Raw genomic sequence first — 22,554 nt, forward strand, 5'->3', positions numbered from 1 at the left:
ATGGATGGAGACTGTTGCAGACTTTGACGTGGGTATATCCTATACCCCCGGCAAGGCTAATGTAATGGCTGATGCCTTGAGCCGCAAGTCTTACTACAACCACCTCCAGGTTCACAAAGTTCAGTCCTTGCTTGTCGAAGAATTTAGAAAGCTGAACCTTCATATTGTTCCTCCTAGAGCACTCGTTCCCCCTCCCCCGGAGTTCCGCAAGATGAATCTTCTTATTGTTACTAAGGGTTCCCTAAATACCCTGGCTGTCGTACCAGATCTCGTAGCTGGTATAAAGACTATTCAAGGTTATGACTCTGAAGTCCATAAGATTAAACGCCATCTAGCAGAAGGAAAACCCTCGTTCTTCATTGTCGCCGATGATGGCGCCTTATACTTCAAAGGCCGTCTAGTGGTACCATGTTCGAAGAAAAACCTGGATAATACTAAAAGGGTTATGCAAGAAGCTCATGATACGCCTCTGTCCATCCATCCTGGTAGTACAAAGATGTACCAGGATATTCGTCAAAGATTCTGGTGGTCTAATATGAAGCAGGACATTGCTCGTTATGTTGCTGAGTGTGACGTTTGCCGCCGTATCAAAGTAGAGCATCAAAGGCCTGCTGGAACTCTGCAACCTATCTCTATTCCTGAATGGAAATGGGACCATGTTGAAATGGACTTCGTCACTGGATTTCCCAAATCGCAGAAAGGTAATGATGCTATTCTTGTCGTCATTGACCGGCTTTCTAACGTTGCACATTTTCTGGCGGTCAAAGAGACAATCACTGCTAGTCAGCTTGCTACTCTCTACATGTCCAGAATTGTTTCACTTCATGGTATTCCACTGGTTATCAGTTCAGATCGTGGCAGCTTATTCACATCAAGATTTTGGGCAAGTTTCCAAGAAGCTATGGGAACTCATCTGTCGTTCAGTATGGCGTTTCATCCTCGGTTGCAAGGACAGGTTGAACGTGTCAACCAAGTTCTCGAAGACATGCTTCGAGCTTGTGTAATTTCCTTCGGCAAGAAATGTGAGGAATCTCTTCCATATGCCGAGTTCTCTTATAATAATAGCTATCAAGCTAGTCTGAAGATGTCCCCCTTCGAAGTGCTATATGGACGAAAGTGTCGCCCCCTCTGAACTGGTCAGAAACTAGGGAACGTCCACTCTTCGGTCCGGATATTATCCAACAGGCCGAAGAACAAGTTCGCATTATTCGCGAGAATCTCAAGACTGCTCAGTCACGTCAGAAAAGTCAGTATGACCGTCATCACCAAGACATGGTCTATCAACCTGGCGAAAAGGATTATCTTTGAGTTACACCAATGAAGGGTGCTCACCGCTTCGGGATCAAGGGCAAGCTAGATCCACGCTATATCGGTCCCTTCACTATTCTCGAAAGGCGTGGAAAAGTGGCATATCAACTGGAGCTTCCGCCGAACCTTTCCTAGGTTCACTATGTGTTCCACGTGTCACAACTCTGCCGTTGCTTCAAGGATCCAATCCGAGCAGTGGATCATGAAGTGCTCGAATTGCAACAGGACCTCTCCTATAAAGAGCATCTGGTCCGCATTCTCGACCAAGCTAAACGCCGAACACGTCAGAAGGCGATCAAGTTCCTCAAAGTCCAGTGGTAGCACCATTCTGAAGATGAAGCCACTTGGGAACGCGAGGACCGCCTGCGTGATGAATACCCCGCACTGTTTCCTTCTACCTCCTAAATCTCAGGACGAGATTTCTTGTAGTGGAGGAGAATTGTGACGCCCGGATATTTAAGCTACAGTGAACCTCTGCTAATGACGCCACGTCACCTCGTTTACTGTTGCTAATCTCGCGTCGGTTCGAAACTTTCAAATTCTTAAATATTGTCAAACATCAAAAGTTTTCAAACATCAAAACAAAAATGTTCGGTTAGTGCCAAATATCACATAGGTAATTATAGTAAAGAAAACACAAATTTATAAAATACTTATATGCCCTAAGTTGAACTAAAACAGTAAAAGAAAATAAATAAAAGGAAAAGGAAAAGGAACAAAACAGAAAGCAAAAATAAAAGAAAAGAACCCCCCCGGCCCCTTGGGCTTCGGCCCACCAGGCCACAACCGGCCAGGCCACTGGCCCAACTGGGCAGAGGCCCAGCCGGCCGCCCCTTATACCCATGCCCCTGAAACCCTAACCTCCAACCGCACCACTTCCCCCACTCCCTCGTTCTCTCCTCCCCCTTCCCGATCCAATCTGGATCGGGGAAACGATCCCCTCGCTCCTCCCCCCCGATCGGATCTAGGTAGGGCAGCGGGCCCCGGACACCATCGCCTCTCTCCTTCGCCCCCGATCCACACCAGGAACCCGCCTCCTCGAGCATCACCAGCGCCGCCCCGCCCGTCGCTCGCCGTCGTCTTCACCCTCCTCCCCATTCCTGGACCGAAAAGGGCCCCCGACGTCGCCATCCGCCGCACCGTTGCCGGGAACGCACCTCCAGCCCCTCCATCGAGCATACCGTTGCACAACTACAGGGCCAGTGAGGACCTCCCTGTCCGACCGAATCTTCCATCCCTACGGTCACCGCGCTCGCGCTCAACCACGCGGCAACCGCCGCAGCTCGTCGCGCCACTCGAAACGGCGCCCGCGGCCCCCTACCGACCGCACCCTGTGCGTGCACCCGCGTCCCTCCTCACCTAGCTCCTGCGCCCGTCGGCGCGTACCTCCCCTCGCTGCTGCTTTAGCTGCCGCCGTTGCCCCCCTTTTTGCCGCTGCTACCAACTGCTCGAGCCCGCCTCCGCCAGCCGACCCCTTCCCGACCTCGCTCGCCTCTGCTCTACCGCATCTCGTTTCCCCTCGCTGGGCCTCTCCCGTTCGCGCCGCTCCCTTGCTGCTACTGCTCCGGCAGTCGCAGCCACACCCGCTGGCGCCCCACTGTGCCGCGGATGGCCTGGGCGAGGGCCCTGTCGGGCTGGTGCCTGACGCCCAGCATCGCCCGTAACCGCAGCGCCCCGCGCCCGCTTCCCTTGTGACCGTTAAGGCCCTGGGCCATAGACATGTGGGGGCCCATGCCCCCAGAACGTTAAAAGAAAAAAAAAGAGGTTTAAAAAATAATAAATAAAAATATTAATTAATTAATTAATTAACTTAGTTAATTAATTAAAGAATTAACTAGCTTAATTAATCCTGCTATGATTAACCTAATCACTAATTAAACATTAATTATCTAATTAACCTAATTAGTTAAATAGCTAATTAAGTAGTTAATGACAGTGAGGCCAACCCCCCTAATTAATACTAATTAGGTTAATTAAAATGTATCACTGACCAATGGGACCTACTGGTCAGGTTGACCAGTCAACCCTGTTGGCTGCTGACGTCAGCATGACACCATGCTGATGTCATATCTTTTAATTCATAACTCGGATTAAATTATTTTCAACATGAAAGTTGCTCAGAACGACGAGACGAACCCGTATACGTAGCTCGTTCATCCGCCACACACCCCTAACAGACCAAACTCGCAACTTTCCCCCTCCGGCTCCTTTGCCCGAAAACGCGAAACACCGGGGATACTTTCCCGAATGTTTTCCCCCTTCGCCGGTATCACCTCATACCGCGTTAGGGCACCCCTCGCACCGATACATGTCATGTCATGCATCGCTATGCATCTGTTTGCTTAAATCTTTATTGTTTCTTCCCCCTCTTCTCTCGCTAGACACCGAGACCGACGCCGCTGCTACCCACTACGACTATGGAGTTGACGACCCCTCTCTCTTGCTAGAGAAACCAGGCAAGCCCCCCCTTGATCACCAGATATCGCCTACTCTCCTCTATACTGCTTGCATTAGAGTAGTGTAGCATGCTACTGCTTTCCGTTAATCCTATCCTGATGCATAGCCTGTCCTTGCTACTACTGTTGTTACCTTTACCTGCAATCCTAATGCTTAGTATAGGATGCTAGTTTATCATCAGTGGCCCTACCTACTTGTCCGTCTGCCATGCTATACTATCGGGCTGTGATCACTCGGGAGGTGATCACGGGTATATACTATATGCTTTATACATGATACATGTGGTGACTAAAGTCGGGTCTGCTCATGGAGCACCTGCGAGTGATTCACGAATTGGGGGCTGAAAGGACCTTTGCCCCAACGGCCCTCGGTGTGGATCTTTGTGGCGAAGCGACAGGGCAGGTTGAGACCACCTAGGAGAGAGGTGGGCCTGGCGCTGGTCGGCGTTCGCGGTTATTTCAAGATAACACGTTTAACGAGATCTTGGTATTTGATCTGAGTCTGGCCACTGGCCTATACACACTAACCATCTACGCGGGGACAGTTATGGGCACTTGACGTCGTGGTATCAGCCGAAGCCTTCGTGACGTCAGCGACTGAGCGGCGCGCGACGGGTTGGACCGCGTAACGCAACTTCCTTTGTAATGGAGGTTTCTAGGTCTGCTCTCCGGCCGCCCACGCAACGTGCAGGTGTGCAATGGGCGATGGGCCCAGACCCCTGCGCCATAGGATTTAGACTGGCGTGCTGACCTCTCTGTTGTGTCTAGGTAGGGCTGCAACGTGTTGATCTTCCGAGGCCGAGCATGACCCAGAAAAGTGTGTCCGGCCAAATGGGATCGAGCGTGTTGGGTTATGTGGTGCACCCCTGCAGGGAATTTAATCTATTCGAATAGCCGTGATCTTCGGTAACAGGACGAATTGGAGTTGTACCTTGACCTTATGACAACTAGAACCGGATACTAAATAAAACACACCCTTCCAAGTGCCAGATACAACCGGTGATCGCTCTCTCACAGGGCGACGAGGGGAGGATCATCGGTTAGGATTATGCTACATGATGCTACTTGGTGAACTTACCTTCTACTCTCTTCTCCTGGTGCAAGATGGAGGTTACCAGAAGCGTAGTCTTCGACAGGACTAGTTATCCCCCTCTTATTCCGGCTTTAGGGAGTTCAGTCCACATATGATACCCTTATTCCAATTGATACCAATGCATACATATGTAGTGTAGCTCCTTGCTTGCGAGTATTTTGGATGAGTACTCACGGTTGCTTTGCTCCCTCTTTTCCCCCTTTCTATACTCGATTGTTGCGACCAGACGTTGGAGCCCAGGAGCCAGACGCCACCGTCGACGACTACTACTACTACTCGGGAGGTGCCTTCTACTACGTGCAGCCCGCTGAAGACGGCCAGGAGTAGTTTAGGAGGATCCCAGGCAGGAGGCCTGTGCCTCTTTCGATCTGTATCCCAATTTGTGCTAGCCTTCTTAAGGCAAACTTCTTTAACTTATGTCTATACTCAGATATTGTTGCTTCCGCTGATTCGTCTATGATCGAGCTCTTGTATTCGAGCCCTCGAGGCCCCTGGCTTGTAATATGATGCTTGTATGACTTATTTTATTTGTAGATTTGTGTTGTGATATCTTCTCGTGAGTCCCTGATCTTGATCGTACATGTTTGCGTGTATGATTAGTGTACGATTGAATCGGGGGCGTCACAGCCATCCTATGGTATGGGAGATTACAAACAGAATGCTCAAACCATCATTTGTATCCCTAACGGCACTCCATTGTTTTGCAGAGATCAGTCATCCCCCGATCAAAATAAGTTCGTCGATCCTGGATGTGCATTTGCATCCGCGATTCGGTCTAACCTGGAACCTTGACATATTGGGATCAACTATCTTAGCAGTCGTTACCTATGGTACCACTAATGTGAAACATGGTCACACAATCTACCACAATCGGACCGTCACCATCTACCCAGGTATTCCATTTAGTATTATATTTTTAACCCTCTCGCCTTCTCTTTCATTGTTGTACTACTTACTAGTACTAGTAGGAATACTTTTTACCTTGGAGGACGCATGTAGCTAGCTAGGCCCTTGAAGACTTGAACCCACTAGCTGCCACCATTTTTGTTTTTCCATGTCTTACTATATCATCCATGTAGCCAAGAGTGACTATATATAATAAGCCGGTTATTTTACTTCCTCTATATCGGAGTAGTACTATTTGTTGCATAGTATTACTGACCGCCATATTTGAGCACAACATTATTATGCATGGACCTTGACTGTGTGCGTCACCATGTGTCCAGATCTGAGATGCCGTGTGTACCAGATGAACGGTGCCGAGTTCGACCCCCGTGATGCTATGTTGGTGCCAAGGTACACTCTTGGAGAGTACTCGCTTTTCATTGAGGACAACTTCCCCATTGTGAAGGGGATGCCACCTTCCGTGCACGACACCAAAGGCCTGCCGTTCATGAAGCATGGTGGTGTCTTCAGTGCACACCGGCGGATGAACAACATGCTGGGGCACGCTATCCCTGATTTATGCCGCATCAGCTTGGATGAGTCTCCATCGTGTGGAACCGGGCTAGAAAGATGCGACAATGATTCCTGTTTCCCACCGCTATGGATCATGCCATCCATGAAGAACACCTGGGACTGGATGGAGGAGGACATGTAGCCCATCTATAACGTGTATGTGGAGTATGGTAAATTGTGAACAGTAGCACTATGAATATATGTAGACAAGTCGTGCACAAATTTATCACATGAATTGGAGATGAACTTGTATGGCATACTAGCATTTGTCCTTTAGAATTTATTCATGGTAAATGTGATATGTGTATGTGCAACTTGTGTGGTTGTTGCACGGGCTCCAACACGCTCTTTAAGAAAAAAAAGGTGGCACAACTTTGCATATAGGTGACATGGCGGCATCATACAATAGCATCATTCGCTATAGTTGTAGTATACTCCTACTAGGACGACAACTCCTATAAAACCTTGCGCTCGGCACTTTGCCTCTTCGGGAGGTTCAACAGTTCGTACTCGTGTGAACCTTGCACTTGGCTCTTCGCCTCTTCGGAAGGTCCAATAATGATGATACTATAATACAATATGCTTCTGGCAATCTGACACCGATTGAACTGTTGCACGTCCACCGTGAGGGCGAGGGCGAGGAAGAGGGAGAGGGCGCTGTAGTCAAAACCCTCTCCTCGTCCTGTGAGCCACTGCGCGCGTGGGGGATGGAGAGGCGTAGTAAGCAAGCTTTTCCTCATTCGGTGAGTTGACGGGACACATCAAAGTAGTATTAGTACTAGTCCATACTGCGTCCTTTTCGGTTAACATGGCTTAATTTGAAACGAGAAAATACACTGGCGATCAATGTATGTAATAATACGCTATTTACGGTCACTATATATAGTTTTGAGGTAATTATACGATCACTAGCTCATCGTAGAGCACCATATTGCACCCTACTAACCGGCCACATTGTCGACGTGGCACTTTATTGACTGGTTAGATTGTCACCTGGTTTATGGGTCCCACCTGTCAGTTGGTAGAGGAAAGAAATCAGTTAAACAAAATGTTACGCAGGCGCGACAGGAGTCCAACCCTTGTGCGCGAACCACCCTGGTTGTATATGCGAGTGCATGCATGTGTACTCCCTCGGTCTTCCAACAAAGAGTGTACATCGGCTAAAAAACAAAGAGTGTACATCTACTCTTCGTATGCAGTTAGCCTTTAATCTAAATCGATATTGATTGACTAATGCACCAACTTGTGCTCTAACTATAGGCTACATGTCTATCCTTAATTACATCATGCAACAACCTTCATTTAATCTTCTTCTCTCAATGGTCGCATGCACACATAAGTCTACTACTTTTGGGTGTTAATTATGCCCCGGTCAATGTGTAAATATCTAAATGTACAGTCTTTCACGGACGTAGAGAGTAGGTTGCGCACTTGAGCGTGAGCGTGTGTGTTGCATCGTGTGTTGTGTGCCGCATGGGTGAGTGTTGCATGTGTCCATGTGTACGTGAGAGTGTTGCATGTTGCATGCATGCATGCATGAGGCTTTTACTCCTCCCATTGACATGTTCATATTTCAAGCTTCCTACGTTCCCTCCATATGGTGATACTCCATCTGTTTCCAAATACGGAGTAAAAGCCTCCCTCTGTTTCCAAATACGGAGTATTTGTCTTTCTATAGATTTCAACAAGTGACTACGTATGGAGCAAAATGAGTGAAGTGAACGTAGTGGCATAGGGATATCATAGATAGGAAGTCTTCGTGATCCATTATTCCCCATCTCGGTCAGAGAGAACTATTCAACTAATCTTCACAGTGAAGTGACAATACATGCTGCAGCAGATGGGACACTTAATTAATAAGCTGAACGAGCGTGTTGGTGTTACCAAATCAGCCTTACCCAGTACTACCATCATGTTTGCGAGTGGAGCACGCTTCCGCAAATACGCCTATGCACCTTTCTCCTCCATTAACTGACATATGATCCCTCTTGAGGTAAACCCACATGTCATCGGCGTAACTATTTACACTCCGAAGGATGGTATATCCTGGTAGTAGTACTAGTAGAATTGAGATTTAATGCACTTTCTTACCCATCTTTCACTCTTCCTCCTCCTCTCTTCTTTTTCCTCCTCTCTTCCCCATCGTCGACCGCACACCATTTCCCCCCGCTCACTGCTCGTCCTCCCGCGCCATCTTCCTTGGTAGCTCGCGCGTACCATATCCCCCCGCTCACTGCTCGGCCACACACGCCATCTTCTTTGCCCACCCGCCCAAATCCACTTCCCCGCTGGCTCGCAGGCACTGAAAACCCCGCGCCCTAAGAAACCCTATGACAGAACCGGCTGACACGCAGAGCCACGCTGGAATTCCCTCCCTGATGTTCTCTTGGAGAAGATCTATAATTGTATGGACCTGCTCAGCACCGTCCTTCTGGCCGCATGCTCGGTGTCTTTGCACCGTCTACTCATCTGCAACCGGCCGGCTCTTTTCAATGCACCCTGCTTACTGATGCCCGATCCTCGCAGGTGGCCCAGACACTGACTTGACGGTCCTATGGAGGTTGTCGTGGTGCCCCTCGACATGCTACCACTACCGGTCCACCTGTCCTTCATGCGCGGCCACTACTGGGCGGGTATGAAGGCCAACTGGATCATCCTCATCGACCAATCCGGTAGTCCGTGGCGTCTCGTGGATATCTACACCCAGCGAGAGATCACCCTTCCATCGTTGGATACCGCTGCCATCGAGCCTCGCGGCCCGCCAGACACTCCTTCCTACTACGCACGAGACGCATCGAGCTTTTGACTCGATCTCTGTTTGCTAAAAGTTGTAATCTGCGAAGTGCCCACACCATCAGAAGACTACATGGATTATAAGCTCATTGCCTTGTTCAACATGGGATTAGTCTATCTGGAATCCGATCGCCATACATGGTTATGGCTCATTGTCAATCCTACTGAGGCAACATTTATGTCTGATGCTATAGTGCCCGATGGCATCGTTTACACGGTCGACGCACAGATTGGCTGCCTATACTGGTGGAATCTATCGTCGTGTAATTTTTCGATCTCATCTTTACCTTATGAATATGACTGCTTGTTCATTGTTATGAATTTAGAATAGATAGTATGTCTATAAACACATCATTGCTATATGTTCCTCTCATTTCCTAGATTTTTATGACCACACATGTTATTGTTAGAGTTGATATGATAACAATTGGCATCTAATGATTGTTAGAATAGATATTATGAGCATAATCTCATGATTGCTATATGTTACTCTCATTTGCAAGATTTTTAAAACAACGCATGTTATTTGCTTAGAGTTGATATGAGAACAGTAATAAGTGCTATTGTAGAATATGAGTAGGCCATGTCATAGCTGTTTTCCTCTCATTGTTACATGATGTTTGAACCATGACATATTGCTAGAATATGAAAGACATTGGCTTATTTTTTAACTTGGGGTATGACTATGACCATGCAATTGCAATTCTCTATCTATGATATGTGTCACTGTTATAATAATCTTAATTCCACACATACTCTGAACATGATTGTTTATTTTTGTACTTTTGGTCTCCAATTTGAATTGTTGTAGTAGACGCAAATGCGCTGGACTTCATGATTCTAGGACCTGGAATCATACTAGTCGATGGTTGGTGGTTTATCGCTCGTTCAGCTGACGACGGTCATTTGATGCTCATTCGCACGTATCAAATTGACCAAACCCTTACATCAAATCACCTGCAGTACAATGCCTGGAGCGTTCCTGACATTGATGGCTATGGATGCTTCATGTTCGAGAAATATCCCAGCTCTGTTGGGCCAGGCGTATTCAACTGGAGGCGGGTTTACAACCTCGACAACCACTTCATGTTCCCCGGGCTCAATTATCCGATCATCCAACCAATCATTGATCATATCACTGGCGATGATTACCGTGCTATGCAACTTTCATTCTTCAGGGGGGACTGTGTTTACACATCATACCATGGGTTTCATGAATCACCATATCCAGAGATTCGTCAACACAGCTTATTGCCAGATAATCTTCAGTGTGTGAAAGGCATCAAGCTTCCATGCGATGGATGGCTTTTGCAAACCCGACATGCGGCGATGTGGTTCATGCCAACAACAAATATGCACAACTTGATTTGTACTGATATCTAAACTGAGCCATGTAACCAGCTGCTGTAGCACCACCCTCTTTTGTTGGATATTATGTACTATTGTAAGTTCGAAGCACTCCTCTGGTTTGAAAGATAGATACCTTTTCGGGATCAAGTGCATTCTAACTCACCTACGTAGGATGTATGGATAATGATGATGGAAATGCTGTGTAGAAGCCGTATCTACTACCACTATAAAAGGACGAGAGGGCGGAGAACCGAATCATCTCATCCATTAAAGCATATGATCTGATGGTCTAAATCACTCCAACACATCAAACGTGTTTTACACTTTAATTACCCATCCTGCCACTCCTAAACTCCTCCACCTCTTCTGAGAAAAACTGCTTAGACTGATCGCACGCACGCCGCGCACCACTTCCTCCTCGCACGTTCGCATGCACAAGAGCGCTCCATCCCCAACCTCCCTCCTCTCCCGATCGGCGCCTCACCTCCCCGTCCCCGCATCCTCGGTGCCAAGCCGCCCTCCCTGCACCCGCATCGCCGCCCCTAGCATGCCGTTCGCTCCGCACGCATACCACCGATGACCCTGACCGTCGTGAACCCGATCTGGCCGGGCATCCAGGGGAACACCGGCAGTGAGGTCCTGGAGGGGGCAGCTTCTTCCTCCCGTCGCTCTCCCATCGCTCCTTCCCGGCGCCCACCCACGCCTGGTCCAGCCGCATCTGGGCGCGCACCGGCTGCGCGACAGGCGACTGCGACGGGCGGCTCCAGTTCTCCACCGCAGGTCTCCCTCCACCACGGCGGCAACGAGCAATCGTCCTACGGGGTGAGCGTGGTGGACAGCTTCAACGTGGGCCTCTCCGTGACCCCGCACAAGGGCCGCGACAACTGCCCCGTCTTGGCCTGCTGCAAGGACCTGACCCAGAGCTGCCCGGGCGAGCTGCCTGTGCGTACATGATGTTCATCCTCGGCTTGTCACACACGCAATCTTCTCGGCTTAATTCCATCTCTTCCCCAATTGGAAACAAATCAGCATGAGACTCAGCCTTGCCAAGGTCGAGAACGCCTCACAGATATGTATGAGGACGTCTAATCGAGATTTCCGGCTGCAGGGCGCAATTAGTGGAAGAAGGTATTACGATTTTCCAGATTGTGATTAATTGCTTCTCAACTCAATTCCCCTCTTCTATAGTCTTGTGAGATCGTTCATTCATTCATAAAGATCATCCTCATACATATCTCTTTCTCACTCTGATTTCATGTTTTGATTGGGATTCGAAAAGAGGAACTGAGATGTATGTTCGTGACTTGTAAGCAGCAACAAAATTTAGCAATTTATATTTTTCTAGCCATCCAAATATCTTGCTCCATACCTTTCTTAGAATTTTTTATTTGCTCAGCAGTGTTCTTAATTACTTGTACCCTATATATTTGTGTGCTAATTAGCAAGATTGTTAGTATATCCATCTGGTAATGAGAATGAAAACTGGCATATGACTTGACTGAGGCCTCGAAAGGAGCATAAACAATTTGTTAGAATACAGACGAGTACTTCTACTGCTAGGAATTCAGAACAACTAGCTTAGTTACTGCTGAGGAACAACCTAATGAAAAATTATAGGATGACAATATATTGAGTAAGCATGAAACTGTTACTTATTCACCTAATAAAAAACATGCCAATTGACTGCAACTTTTACTGTGAATGTTTATGAACCCACTTTTCTGAATAACTAAGATGATAAGGCAACAAAATTATAGTGTATCAAGTATTTATTTGCAACTGAAATAGAAAAACAGCATATGTTTATGTGGCCTTAGGGGTTAGGGCCCCTTTTTGTTGTCTTTCCCCAGGCCCCTAAATTCTCAGGACCGGCCCTGGCTCCAAGTCCGTGGCCGACCTGGTTACCACCGTCCGGATGTTCAAGGTGGTCGTCCCAAGAGCTCTAAGGTGTGGCCGCCCCACCATCGGCTGGTGCATGTCTTGTTTGTTATACTACATTTCTAGGCATCCGTACAACCTGGAGGAGCTTTGTCTTTCTGTACCGAAACATCTATGGTGTGCTTTTGTCTAAAATCCGTTAACAAGTAGAGCAATGGTCGGCCCTGCATTAGCATATGTAAGGAATTTTAGATGGTAATACTTTTACCACACAGACAACCTGAAATTCAATGGCTAATAATTGACTAATATCATGCGAGGTTCTAATATGTCAATGACTAATATACTCTAGAGAACTTATGTCCATGAGTATCCATCAGTATTTCCAGTGTATTGCTAAATTTTCTCAGTGTGGACTTGCCACTTTTTACCTTCAAGATCCCTGTAATTTTTTAAGATGACTTTTGTCAGTTAACTGGAGATGTTCCGTCATTCAAACATGTTGATGGCCAAGCAAAATATTCAGGTATACTGGAAACATCCGTAGCTATACGCATATACCTTAGTGGCACACTTTACTGTAGTAGTATGTTTATATGCAAAAGAATTAAAAGCTGATATACCCAGGCTATCCTAATTCATGCATGTTTGTGCCTTCCAGGTGATGTGCCCAACATGCTTCTGCACGAGAGTTTGCTATGGGAAGTAAGCATGAGGTGTGCCTGCTGGTTATGCAAAAAAATAGATGTGTCTAACAATTGCATTCTACTTTTGTGGTAAAGCCTGAATAAGTATTTGCTGTATACTCTAAACACTTACAGCAAGATGAAGCTGGCACAGTGAGGTATTTGAACAAGATTCATAAGGATCGTCTACTACTCATGCAAGAGCAAGTCAACATCCATCTCACTTGTATGCCTGCAGGCTAGAGACGGGTCACATTTGGTTGCACATGGGAGTTGTTCTTGTGAACGTGGGTGATGAGATTGACACAAAGCTGCCGAGGAAGGAGCGGGTGACATTTGTTTCTAAAGGGTATCGAGTTTCATATGTTTTTATCTCCTTTGTTATTCTGATTACGAGTCGCATTACCAATCATTCAACAATTATAGTTTGATATTTTAGTTCCATCTCAATCATTCATTTATGCCTGATCAGCCATGAACGTGCAACTACATTAAAGTTTGCATTAAAATTTTGTTTGCAAATAGAGGTCAGCGAAGCCTTTTCTTGGCCCAGACAGACCTGCACCGCCTGCCCACCCGACAGGAGCTATAACTATTCTACATATTTAGGAGACATTTAATATTGTGTGCGGCGTGCAGGCTATTCATTTAGGACATGATTTCCTTTCAAAAAGTATATATTTTGGCCAGATTTTTTTTACACTGAGAGGCTTAAATTCTCTGGATATATCTCACTTTGGGGTTTGTATTTTGCTATCCTCGACCATGATAATTAATGGTATATTCTGTGGCATAGAGATTATGCCTCATGTATGTAGTGACGCAAAGGACCCGTGTACACGCGTCACATAGAGGAGGCGGCTGATAGCAGGCAAGCGTTTCCCAAATATCATATTATAGTACTAGCTTTCTAGAATTAAATGGAACTACATATTGTTTTCAACTTCTAAGCAATGTATTTATATGCCTATTTGACAAATTCCCCTTTAATCTGAATCACAAGAAACAGAGAGTATACAGAGAGTGCGTGGGAGAAATTTACGTGCCATCATGAGGAAAGAGGGAACAACCTACGGTAGTATGTTATACTGACCAGTCTAAATTGTAGTTCTATTTTCTTTTTCAACCAGATTTTTTTCTTGAGATCAATATATGTTGTATACTCAAATCATGTTGTATTAAGAAGTATCATGACAAAATTATCTTCTCTAATTACTTGTTATGTTTGACAATGGGATGTTGGGGGATTAATTAGTAGATTCAATGTTCTTATTTTACAAACTATCGGAGACCTAATGGATGGAACATATATATATTATTGTATTTACGCAGCAACATGACTCCACCCTCTGCTGTTCTATTTTAAAATACATCTTAAGTGATAATTAATTTGTTGTCCCGCAAAGCAATTTTACGGGCCCGGTTGAGTCATTTTGCAAGTTTTTGTTTGAAATTCTACCGGCGCTGCAAGGTTATGTCTTAATAGTGCAATGAACTCTTATTTTTATGCCTGATGTATAAGTACAAATTTGTTATATTTTAATATTTCATGATTTTGACAACCTGAGTAACTATCATTGGTATCCACTTCAAGAATTACTAGCATTGGTACCTGATGCTTCATCTTGTTGCAGTGCTGATTCTATATCTCGAGCAAAGCAGATTCTTACCTCGATACCTGCAAGAGCAAGAGAAGCATACAACCATAGCCAGGTAATCGTGTCATTCACAGATCATTGGTGACAGAGGCATATTTTCTTTAAAGGTGCCTCTGTTTCATAACATGTCTGATTATGTGTCGCGGGATTATATATTGGGGGCACTAGCTAGCAAAACAAGTAATTCTTGTAACCCATCAAGTCGGGTTCATACCAGCTGCTGACTTCATACTGGTAATAACATTATCCTTACAATCGAAGCACTACTTTTTAGAGGCTAATGCACATGGTATATATGTTGTTTCAAATTTATCAGCAAGTTAAGTTGTTCAATTCGATGTGTTGTTTATGCATGTTTCCTGATGAGAATAATACAACAGATTCTGCATGAAAGTTTTGCTATCTTTTGTAACATTTCTCATTAGAATGTTCATGGGATAATGGGCCCTTGGTCTCTCATTTGTGCTTTATTTTTCTCATGGCACATGCTCAAGGATGGTCATATCGCCCAAGATGGAAAATATGAGGATCTTCTCCAAGCTGGAACTGAGCTCAATGCATCAAGAACAAAATCAATTGAAGCAACACTTCGTGTATAATGTATTGTGAACCTTGGATTGAGCTCATGTGTGTGGTTTATGTATTGTGAGCCTTGGATTGAGGTCATGTGTGAGGCTAATGTATTGTGAGCCTTTTACTTTGTAATATGTGATAATGATGTGACAGGCTCATGGATTATGGACACCAAATTTATGTGGCAATTCTGTAATGTGGAGTACCCATGATGACATGACAATGCCTAAATAATGCCAATTTTTCTGTCTAATATACTACTGATAATTCTGGGGAAGTTTTACATAGATTTGAAAATACATTTAAATTTAATTCATCCCATTTTTTGTCAAATTTTGACAAAAAATGAAAATTTTCAGAACAATTTGAAATTTCTGTAAAATCAAAAATAATTGTGTATTTTTGGCTCTATGCATATGATGCTGCTTGAAAAATATTTTCTTGATTTGTAATATTTTTTAGTGCAACCAAACCATCTTTTTATGTATGTTATTCTCACATATATTTGTATATTAGAATTAGTTGAGACGTGCGTTGGCACGTGCAAACTTACTAGTATATATAAAAAAAGGTGGGTCTATTATGATAACATCCTTAACAATCTTATTCTCCTGACTCTGGGTCTTATTCTGTTAACAGTTTCGGACTGCTTCCTACCCGAAAATAAACCACGCCCGCCCGCCCACCCACCCACCCGCCCACTATCTCATCCACCCCACGCACCAACCCCACGCCCAACACGCCGGGGCGGCCAACACCTCGCACCGCCTGCCCCGGCTAGAACCACCCCGGCCACCGCCGCGCGCTGCCCCGTCTCGGCCACCACCGCCCGCCGCCCGGCCACGGCCAGCACCACGCGCTGCCCCGCCCCGGCCAGCACCACCCGCCACCCCGCCACGTCCACCACCACGCGCGGCCCCGCCCCGGCCACCACCACGCGTCGCCCTCTCCACCTGGCCCACAGCCCTCCATTGCCTGTCCCGACCTGGATCCGGCGTGGATCCACCGTCGCCATCAGCGGCTACACTGGATTTGGGGACTCCCGCCACCGCCCGGTGCAGGTGGAGCGTGGCGCCGCCGGATGCCCCTGCCTCCTACTCCGACGACCCGCTGCTCCCAGAGCCCAGACGCGCCAACAACCCCGTCTCCAGGATCCTCTAGATCCGGGCTCTTCTGCGGCCCCTAGCCCACAAACCCTTCCTCCCCCCGAGCTTCCACTGGGCATCGATTTGTTGCATCTCGACGCCGGCGAGAGAGGAAATCCACCTTGACGCCGGCGAGGTTCATTTTGGATTCGCAGGGGATTGGGTTGCTCCTCCCATGCAGTCCACCCTACTGTCAGCGCTCACACTCATTTCCCCCCTACTGCCAACGTCAACAGGGAAAGAAGAAAGACTACCACCCGTGTCCTTCACTCGATCAGGTGCCCACCGACGACCACGATGTGCAGATCGGCGAACCCCTCGCGTGGAGCTCTCTCTTCACCGACATGTAGTTCCTTGACACCTCCATCCATGCCGCAGGTACAAAAAATGCCCAGATCAAATTCTTCAATGTTTGTTCTTCACTCACGGCGAGCAATGCAGGTTGCTCTTCCGTTGCAGGGCACTTGGGTCGTCGGTACAGTACCCAAAAACCAGTGAACTGCGCCCGAGCTTCCGTCCACTGCCTGCAGCTCATTTGGTTCAAGTTTCACGTGTGCGTGGCCATGGATGTGCAGTACGGCAGTGCACATCGTGCAGCTCGCCCTCTGCGCAGTCCACACAAAAAAGGCTCGGGCACCAATTTGTGTGGCTGGCTAACGCATCGCTATGAGCGACCGGTTCACTTCTTTTTAATGGGATGGGAGGCGCATTTCACTTATATATTTTGTGCAGCTCGGCCCAGAGCAACATGCGGCTCTATCGGCGGCGGCTTGCAGTTCCGACCACGAGGTCATGCAGTACGCTGACGCCCTCCATGTTCCCCATCTCCACTTGCAGTCCAGTCACTGGATGCGTGAAGAACGTTTCACTGGATGCGTGAAGAACGTTTCACTGGATGCGTCTAAAATGTCATAGTGTTGATGCAAATGACAGATCTTTGCTGATTTTACAAACCTGTTTGGCAGGATTTGGTAAATTGATTAGACCAAGGGAATTTGTTTGAAGGTTTCATTGTGTGAGTTACTAAGCTATATAATGGATAACATGGTTATTATTTTAATAGTAACTTTAGCTGACCACCGCATACAGAATGAAGATGGAGCTAGTTAGTAGCCTGTAAGGCATATGGACATGATACTATTGGTTTCTTTAATTTCCGTATTATTCTATGAACACAGAGCAATTATGATATGTTGTGACCCTTTGAATTAGAATTAGAGTTAATTACACCTGGGGTACATAAACTTTCGCGGCGGTAACGGATTCATACACAAACAAAAAAAAACCATAAAAGTCATACATTAACTCTGATGCGGATTCGTTTAGCTACAAAACGCATGCAAAGTGGACAGATGGGCTGCCACGCACGCAATGGGGTCGGCCGTGTATGCATTTTTATCTTTGCAGTTACCCCCCTTAGTTTACTGAGATTTAACCCGTGGCCATTCTTTCTGTATCCCAATCCCCTTCTTCAAATCCCTAGCTGCGAAGGTGACGCGCCGGCCCGGTCGTGCACCATGGAGAGACGACGCGGTCATGCGCCATGGAGAGGCGTTGGGAACAACGTTTTCAACCAAGCCGGCGGCTCTGTCAACGGCGGCTTGGACCAAACCGACGGCGGCTCTGTCAACCAAGGCGGCGGCGGCGGCTCTGGCACCGGATGCGACATGGATGGCGAGTGGATAGTCACATCAGAGCTTAGTTTTGGCTCCAAAAAAGCGATGAAGGTATGTTCTTTCCTCGATTTTCTTGTTGTATTTCTTGTTTTTGATTTCACTTTGGAATTTTAGGGGGCATGCGGAATTAGGGTTTCCAATGAAGGATTTGGTGCGGCTGAATGTGGGTGCAAATTGACGCCAGTTATTAGGGTTTGCAATGAAGGATTTGATGCAGGCCGACGATTTCTGAGTTGTCCATACGAGGTATGAGATAAGTTTTTTTATTTGTTTCACTGAATTTTGCACCGTATGACAATTTTGACTGGATGTGTTTCTGTAATTTGAAATGTACAGGGGTTAAACTCTTGTGGGTATTTGAGGTGGATGGATGATGCATGGCAGGGCAGATCAAGGGTGGTAATTGGAAAGCTTGCAAATGACAACCAGAAGCTACAAAATGCTTTGCTTGACAAGGAACAAGACATTCAGAGGATGAAGAAAGAGAGGAATAAATTAGATGAGCAGAGAAAAAGTAGGGAAAAATTAGATTTGTTTCTAGTACTTGTTGTTCTTGCAAGTGTAGTGATTTATGCTCTAGTTGCATTGGTTAGTAGGGGATTTGTGTGAGGATTTCAAGTATGTGTGACTGTATGATGAACAAGTTTGTCAAGTTTGAAAATTTTCATGCCCAGTTATTTGTCTTTCTTAATCTGCAAATTTGACAAGTTATATTATCCAACACAGAAATTCAGACAAATAAACTCTCAAATGCAAAATAAGTAGAACACTGAAGAAATTCACTGGATTGACACTGAATTTCTCTGAAGAAGTTCAGTACAGAGTACAATAGTGATTAAAACAAACTGAGTAGAACAAAGTTGACTTGATTAACACAAACTGACTTGAGCATTAGAAGATAACAGCACAAACTAACTTGGGCAATAACACAAACTAACTTGGGATAAATTGGAGAACTCGGAACTTTCTGAAACTCTCATCACTGCAACAAGAACAGAGTTCTGAAACTCTGAACTTTCTCAACCTCTAGTCCTCGTCGGACGATAGGTCGATGTACTCCGTGACCGGGCGACTGCAGCTTGGCTCCGGACCATGGCTGACATGCGCTGGTGCCTTCTCCGCGGCTGCAGCCTGCCTCCGGACCATGGCGTCGCGTGCCGCACTGTGGTGTGCGACGGCCTGCCGCACTCTAGCTGCGTCTGATGCCTGAACATCTGCGCGGAACCCCAGGACTACTTGGTGCTCGTCGGCGGTGAACATGCGAGTGGATTCTTCCCTCACCGCGGTGTCATTGGAGATGGCAACGACACGTCTGTCGATGGCCGCTTGCAGGTCACGGCTGGCGTGTTCCCTGCGGACTGTGCCGTACGAATTCAGCAGGGCAGTCTGCTGATCAACGGCGGGCACCAGGGCTGGGAGCGGCTGCTGCTCGGGTTGGAGGGGAGCGTGCTCCCATGGCTCCCATGGCTCGTGCTGGAGGGGAGCGTGCTCCCATGGCTCCCATGGCTCGGGCTCGGGCGTGGTAGGAGAGGGATTGGGCGGCGGAGCAGGGGTGGAAGAGGAACGGGGACGCGCAACGTGATCCCATGTCCCGATGATTGTTGCCTAGGTGGTGATGAGCTTGCGCACCATGTCAGTGGACGGAAGTGGCTCGAGTTTGTCCATGGTGACCATGGCTTTTGTAGAGGCCGAGCGGCGATGGCGGGAAAAGGCGAAGGCGGGAAGAGGCGTTGGCGGGAAGGGGCGAAGGCGGGAAGCGGCGTTGGCGGGAAGAGGCTAAGGCGGGAAGTGGCGATGGCCCACCGGCGTACGGGCGGTGTCGTGCGCCGCCCTGTTTGGCCAGAGGTGGCGGACGATGCAGTGTCCGTTGATTTCTGATCGGACGACTAGTAAGGTTTAGCAGTATATACAAATTGGAAGATTGGCAGCATATGCTTGATATCCTCTCATAGCCTACTGGTACGACCCCCACTGTCACAAGTACCAAATATTGGGTTCGAGTCCTAGTATCACCCAAATTTTTTTTGAACAATTTTTTTGCAATATTTGAAGTGCAAATAGATAATAGTAGTATCATATTTGTTCTCAATTGTTCTCAATTTTTTTTGCATATTTACTGCAAATGCAAATAGATAATAGCAGTATCATACCTTTTTACTGAAAATTTGAAATGCAAATACAAAAGGCAGAGACAAAGTTGAAGTTATTTTAACTGAAATTTGCAGCCTCATACACAAAACAGATTTTTTTTAAATGAACAACTTGGCTCAATATAGCATGACAGATATGGAGATCAACAACATAATCATTGTGCACCATGCATGATAGATATATGACAGGCAAAATGAAGGTCCACCATGGCCTAAATGACTACCAGTGCATTACAAAACATGTTTTGTTGCAAGGTTGCAGTTCATACATGAACTGGGACATTTTTGCAGTTCAGCTATGAACTAATTGAGCAACTAAACTAATTTTCTGGAGTGCTAGGGGCATTCTGGGTCACTGGAATCTCCTCATTCAAGTCTGGTATGGCATTCCTTGCTCCATCTTGTCCAAACATCAACTGCCACATAGCTGTATCTTCAACTCTTCTCCCTTCTACACCAGCTCCTCCCCCTACTGCTTCTGGGCCAGTGCCTCTTCCAGCTCTACCTCCTCTTGCACCAGCTCTTCCACCAGCTCGGCCGCCAGTCCTTCCACCACTTCTTCCACCAGATCTTCCACCACTTCTTGTTTTCTTCACTGCTCTGCCTACATTGGCACTTGTTCCAGGCTCATCTGCATTTGAAAAGTATAGTAACTTAAGAACATGCAAACAGTCAGGACCAACACTTGTGATTTAAGTTAAACAGTCAGTACCTGCATTTGGTACCACTTGTGTTGTTGCCCTTCTCTTACCTCTGCTTGCCATAGTTGTTCTTCCTCTAACAGTTGCAGTAGTATTTGTTCTTCTCCGTGGAATCAAATCTCTGGCATCAGCTACAAAACTGGATTCCTCTGGGAGAGGTCCAGGTGGCACCATCCTTGTAAGATGAGCCCTCTCCTGCAACATCAAGTGCAACAGTAAGTGAAAACATGCAAACTCATCTTACAAGGCTGCTCCTATTATCCCATTGTGTACATCAAGTAAACATGCAACATCAAGTACCTCTTGTCCCATTGTGTACACCATGCTGCTCCTATCATTGATTGGATCCAGCCTATGGTTGATGTGCTGAGGCAGTATATCCTACACATGACAATTAAGTCATACAATGAAGTAAAGTGCAATGAAATTCTGGTAAAATAATGTGCACCAACCTGGAGAATTTCAGGGCATGCAAACTCATCTTCCTCTTCCTCTTCCACTTGTGGATCCTGCATTTGCCTTTCCATGTATTTGCCATGACCCCTTTTGTTGTGATCATCTTTTCCACATACTAAACAGTGCATTGCCACACCCTTCTTATTGAGATAAACTGTGCCATCCTTCTTCTTCTTCTTCTCTTCTGGAGTTTTCCTCCTCTTTGTGGCTGGCCTTCCCATGACCTTAGTAAACAAAGGAGGATGGATGTACATTCCATTTAGCTTATCCCAGTGGGTCCTGTCTCTGAGAGGCATGATATTGTGACCATAGGCCTTCAGATATGTTTCTATGGTGTAACATTTGTGCACCAGCTCCTCAGGGTCTATCCTCTCAGCCCTACAAACTGCTATAGCATGTGGACAAAGAATTCCACTCAACCCCCAGCTCTTGCAATCACAAGTTCTACCAATGATATCAACTATATATGAGTTGGGTCCAGATTGCACATGATAAATGCCATTGCCAGCATCTCTTGGAAAACAGTTACCACTCAACTCTGCATTCTTTTCTAACTTCTTTCTAATCTTTGGACAGATTCTTCCAGTCCACTTTTCCACTGCCTCCCTATGCTTGCTAGCAAGTCTTAATGAAAGTTTTCCCAAGATACATTCTAACATGGATATAATGCACATACCCCTGGCATCTAGTATGTAGCTGCAATGTATTTAAAACAGTTGTATGAGTAAAATAGTTGCAAAGTATTTAAATGAGCAATTCACTCATCAATGAAAGCATCAATGGAAATTAAAGAAGAACTAAAAAATGTACCTATTGAAGACCTCAGACATGTTGTTCAAGAGGATATCACACTTGGGGAAGTCACTAAAGAAGTTCTTAACCCATTGGTTAGGTGCTTTGTCCTCAAGCCAGTTGTAAGCTTCAATGTTGGCCTCTCTCATTTTCTCTCTGTTTTGTGTCCACTTTGGTAAATTTGTTGATCTTTCCATGGCCCACAAAAGGTTTTTTAGTGTTTCCCCTTTGAACTTCTTCTGAAAGTTCTGGTATAAGTGCCTAACACAAAATCTATGCTCAGCATCTGGAAAAACTTTCCCAACTGCATTTATTATACCCTGAAAATTTGCACAAAGTCACACATAAGCACACATGAAGAAGCACAGTTCTATAGAGCTC

At 46.3% G+C, this 22,554-nt stretch overlaps 2 protein-coding genes across 10 annotated transcripts; both read left to right on the plus strand.

Annotated features, from left to right (window-relative positions):
• The first annotated feature begins 10,831 nt into the window (after positions 1–10,831).
• LOC125526958 lies at positions 10,832–15,508 on the plus strand. Of its 5 annotated transcripts, none has more exons than XM_048691560.1 (7): positions 10,832–12,405; positions 12,808–12,862; positions 12,998–13,052; positions 13,152–13,180; positions 13,261–13,371; positions 14,657–14,735; positions 15,175–15,508. In XM_048691560.1, exons 3-7 carry the CDS (start codon positions 13,035–13,037, stop codon positions 15,277–15,279), a joined length of 342 nt encoding a protein of 113 aa, XP_048547517.1. In that variant the 5' UTR covers positions 10,832–12,405; positions 12,808–12,862; positions 12,998–13,034; the 3' UTR covers positions 15,280–15,508. The 5 variants fall into 5 exon arrangements, with proteins under 5 accessions (XP_048547517.1, XP_048547519.1, XP_048547518.1 ...); XM_048691562.1 differs by having other exon boundaries at positions 13,158–13,180; XM_048691561.1 differs by having other exon boundaries at positions 10,832–11,586.
• LOC125526956 lies at positions 12,439–18,747 on the plus strand. Of its 5 annotated transcripts, none has more exons than XM_048691557.1 (4): positions 12,439–12,959; positions 18,041–18,125; positions 18,189–18,320; positions 18,411–18,747. In XM_048691557.1, the coding sequence occupies exons 2-4, from the start codon at positions 18,066–18,068 to the stop codon at positions 18,681–18,683; spliced, it is 465 nt and encodes a 154-aa protein (XP_048547514.1). In that variant the 5' UTR covers positions 12,439–12,959; positions 18,041–18,065; the 3' UTR covers positions 18,684–18,747. The 5 variants fall into 5 exon arrangements, with proteins under 5 accessions (XP_048547514.1, XP_048547510.1, XP_048547512.1 ...); XM_048691553.1 differs by lacking the exon at positions 12,439–12,959 and adding an exon at positions 15,954–16,776 and having other exon boundaries at positions 16,840–18,125; XM_048691555.1 differs by lacking the exon at positions 12,439–12,959 and adding an exon at positions 15,954–16,776 and having other exon boundaries at positions 16,858–18,125.
• Positions 18,748–22,554: the final 3,807 nt, after the last annotated feature.

The sequence above is a fragment of the Triticum urartu genome, unplaced genomic scaffold (genome assembly GCF_003073215.2).
Source record: "Triticum urartu cultivar G1812 unplaced genomic scaffold, Tu2.1 TuUngrouped_contig_2421, whole genome shotgun sequence".
In the NCBI taxonomy this organism is placed as follows: domain Eukaryota; kingdom Viridiplantae; phylum Streptophyta; class Magnoliopsida; order Poales; family Poaceae; genus Triticum; species Triticum urartu.

Bases quoted from the DNA above. Each gene is read 5' to 3' on its own strand.
- LOC125526958 (XM_048691558.1), top strand. From the start codon at position 11,489: ATGAGACTCAGCCTTGCCAAGGTCGAGAACGCCTCACAGATATGTATG. The intron at 12,406-12,807 runs GTGTGGCCGCCC...GACTTTTGTCAG, and splicing joins GTCGTCCCAAGAGCTCTAAG to TTAACTGGAGATGTTCCGTC. The intron at 12,863-12,997 runs GTATACTGGAAA...TGTGCCTTCCAG, and splicing joins TGGCCAAGCAAAATATTCAG to GTGATGTGCCCAACATGCTT.
- LOC125526956 (XM_048691554.1), top strand. From the start codon at position 17,709: ATGCGGATTCGTTTAGCTACAAAACGCATGCAAAGTGGACAGATGGGC. The intron at 18,126-18,188 runs GTATGTTCTTTC...TTGGAATTTTAG, and splicing joins GCTCCAAAAAAGCGATGAAG to GGGGCATGCGGAATTAGGGT. The intron at 18,321-18,410 runs GTATGAGATAAG...TGAAATGTACAG, and splicing joins TTCTGAGTTGTCCATACGAG to GGGTTAAACTCTTGTGGGTA.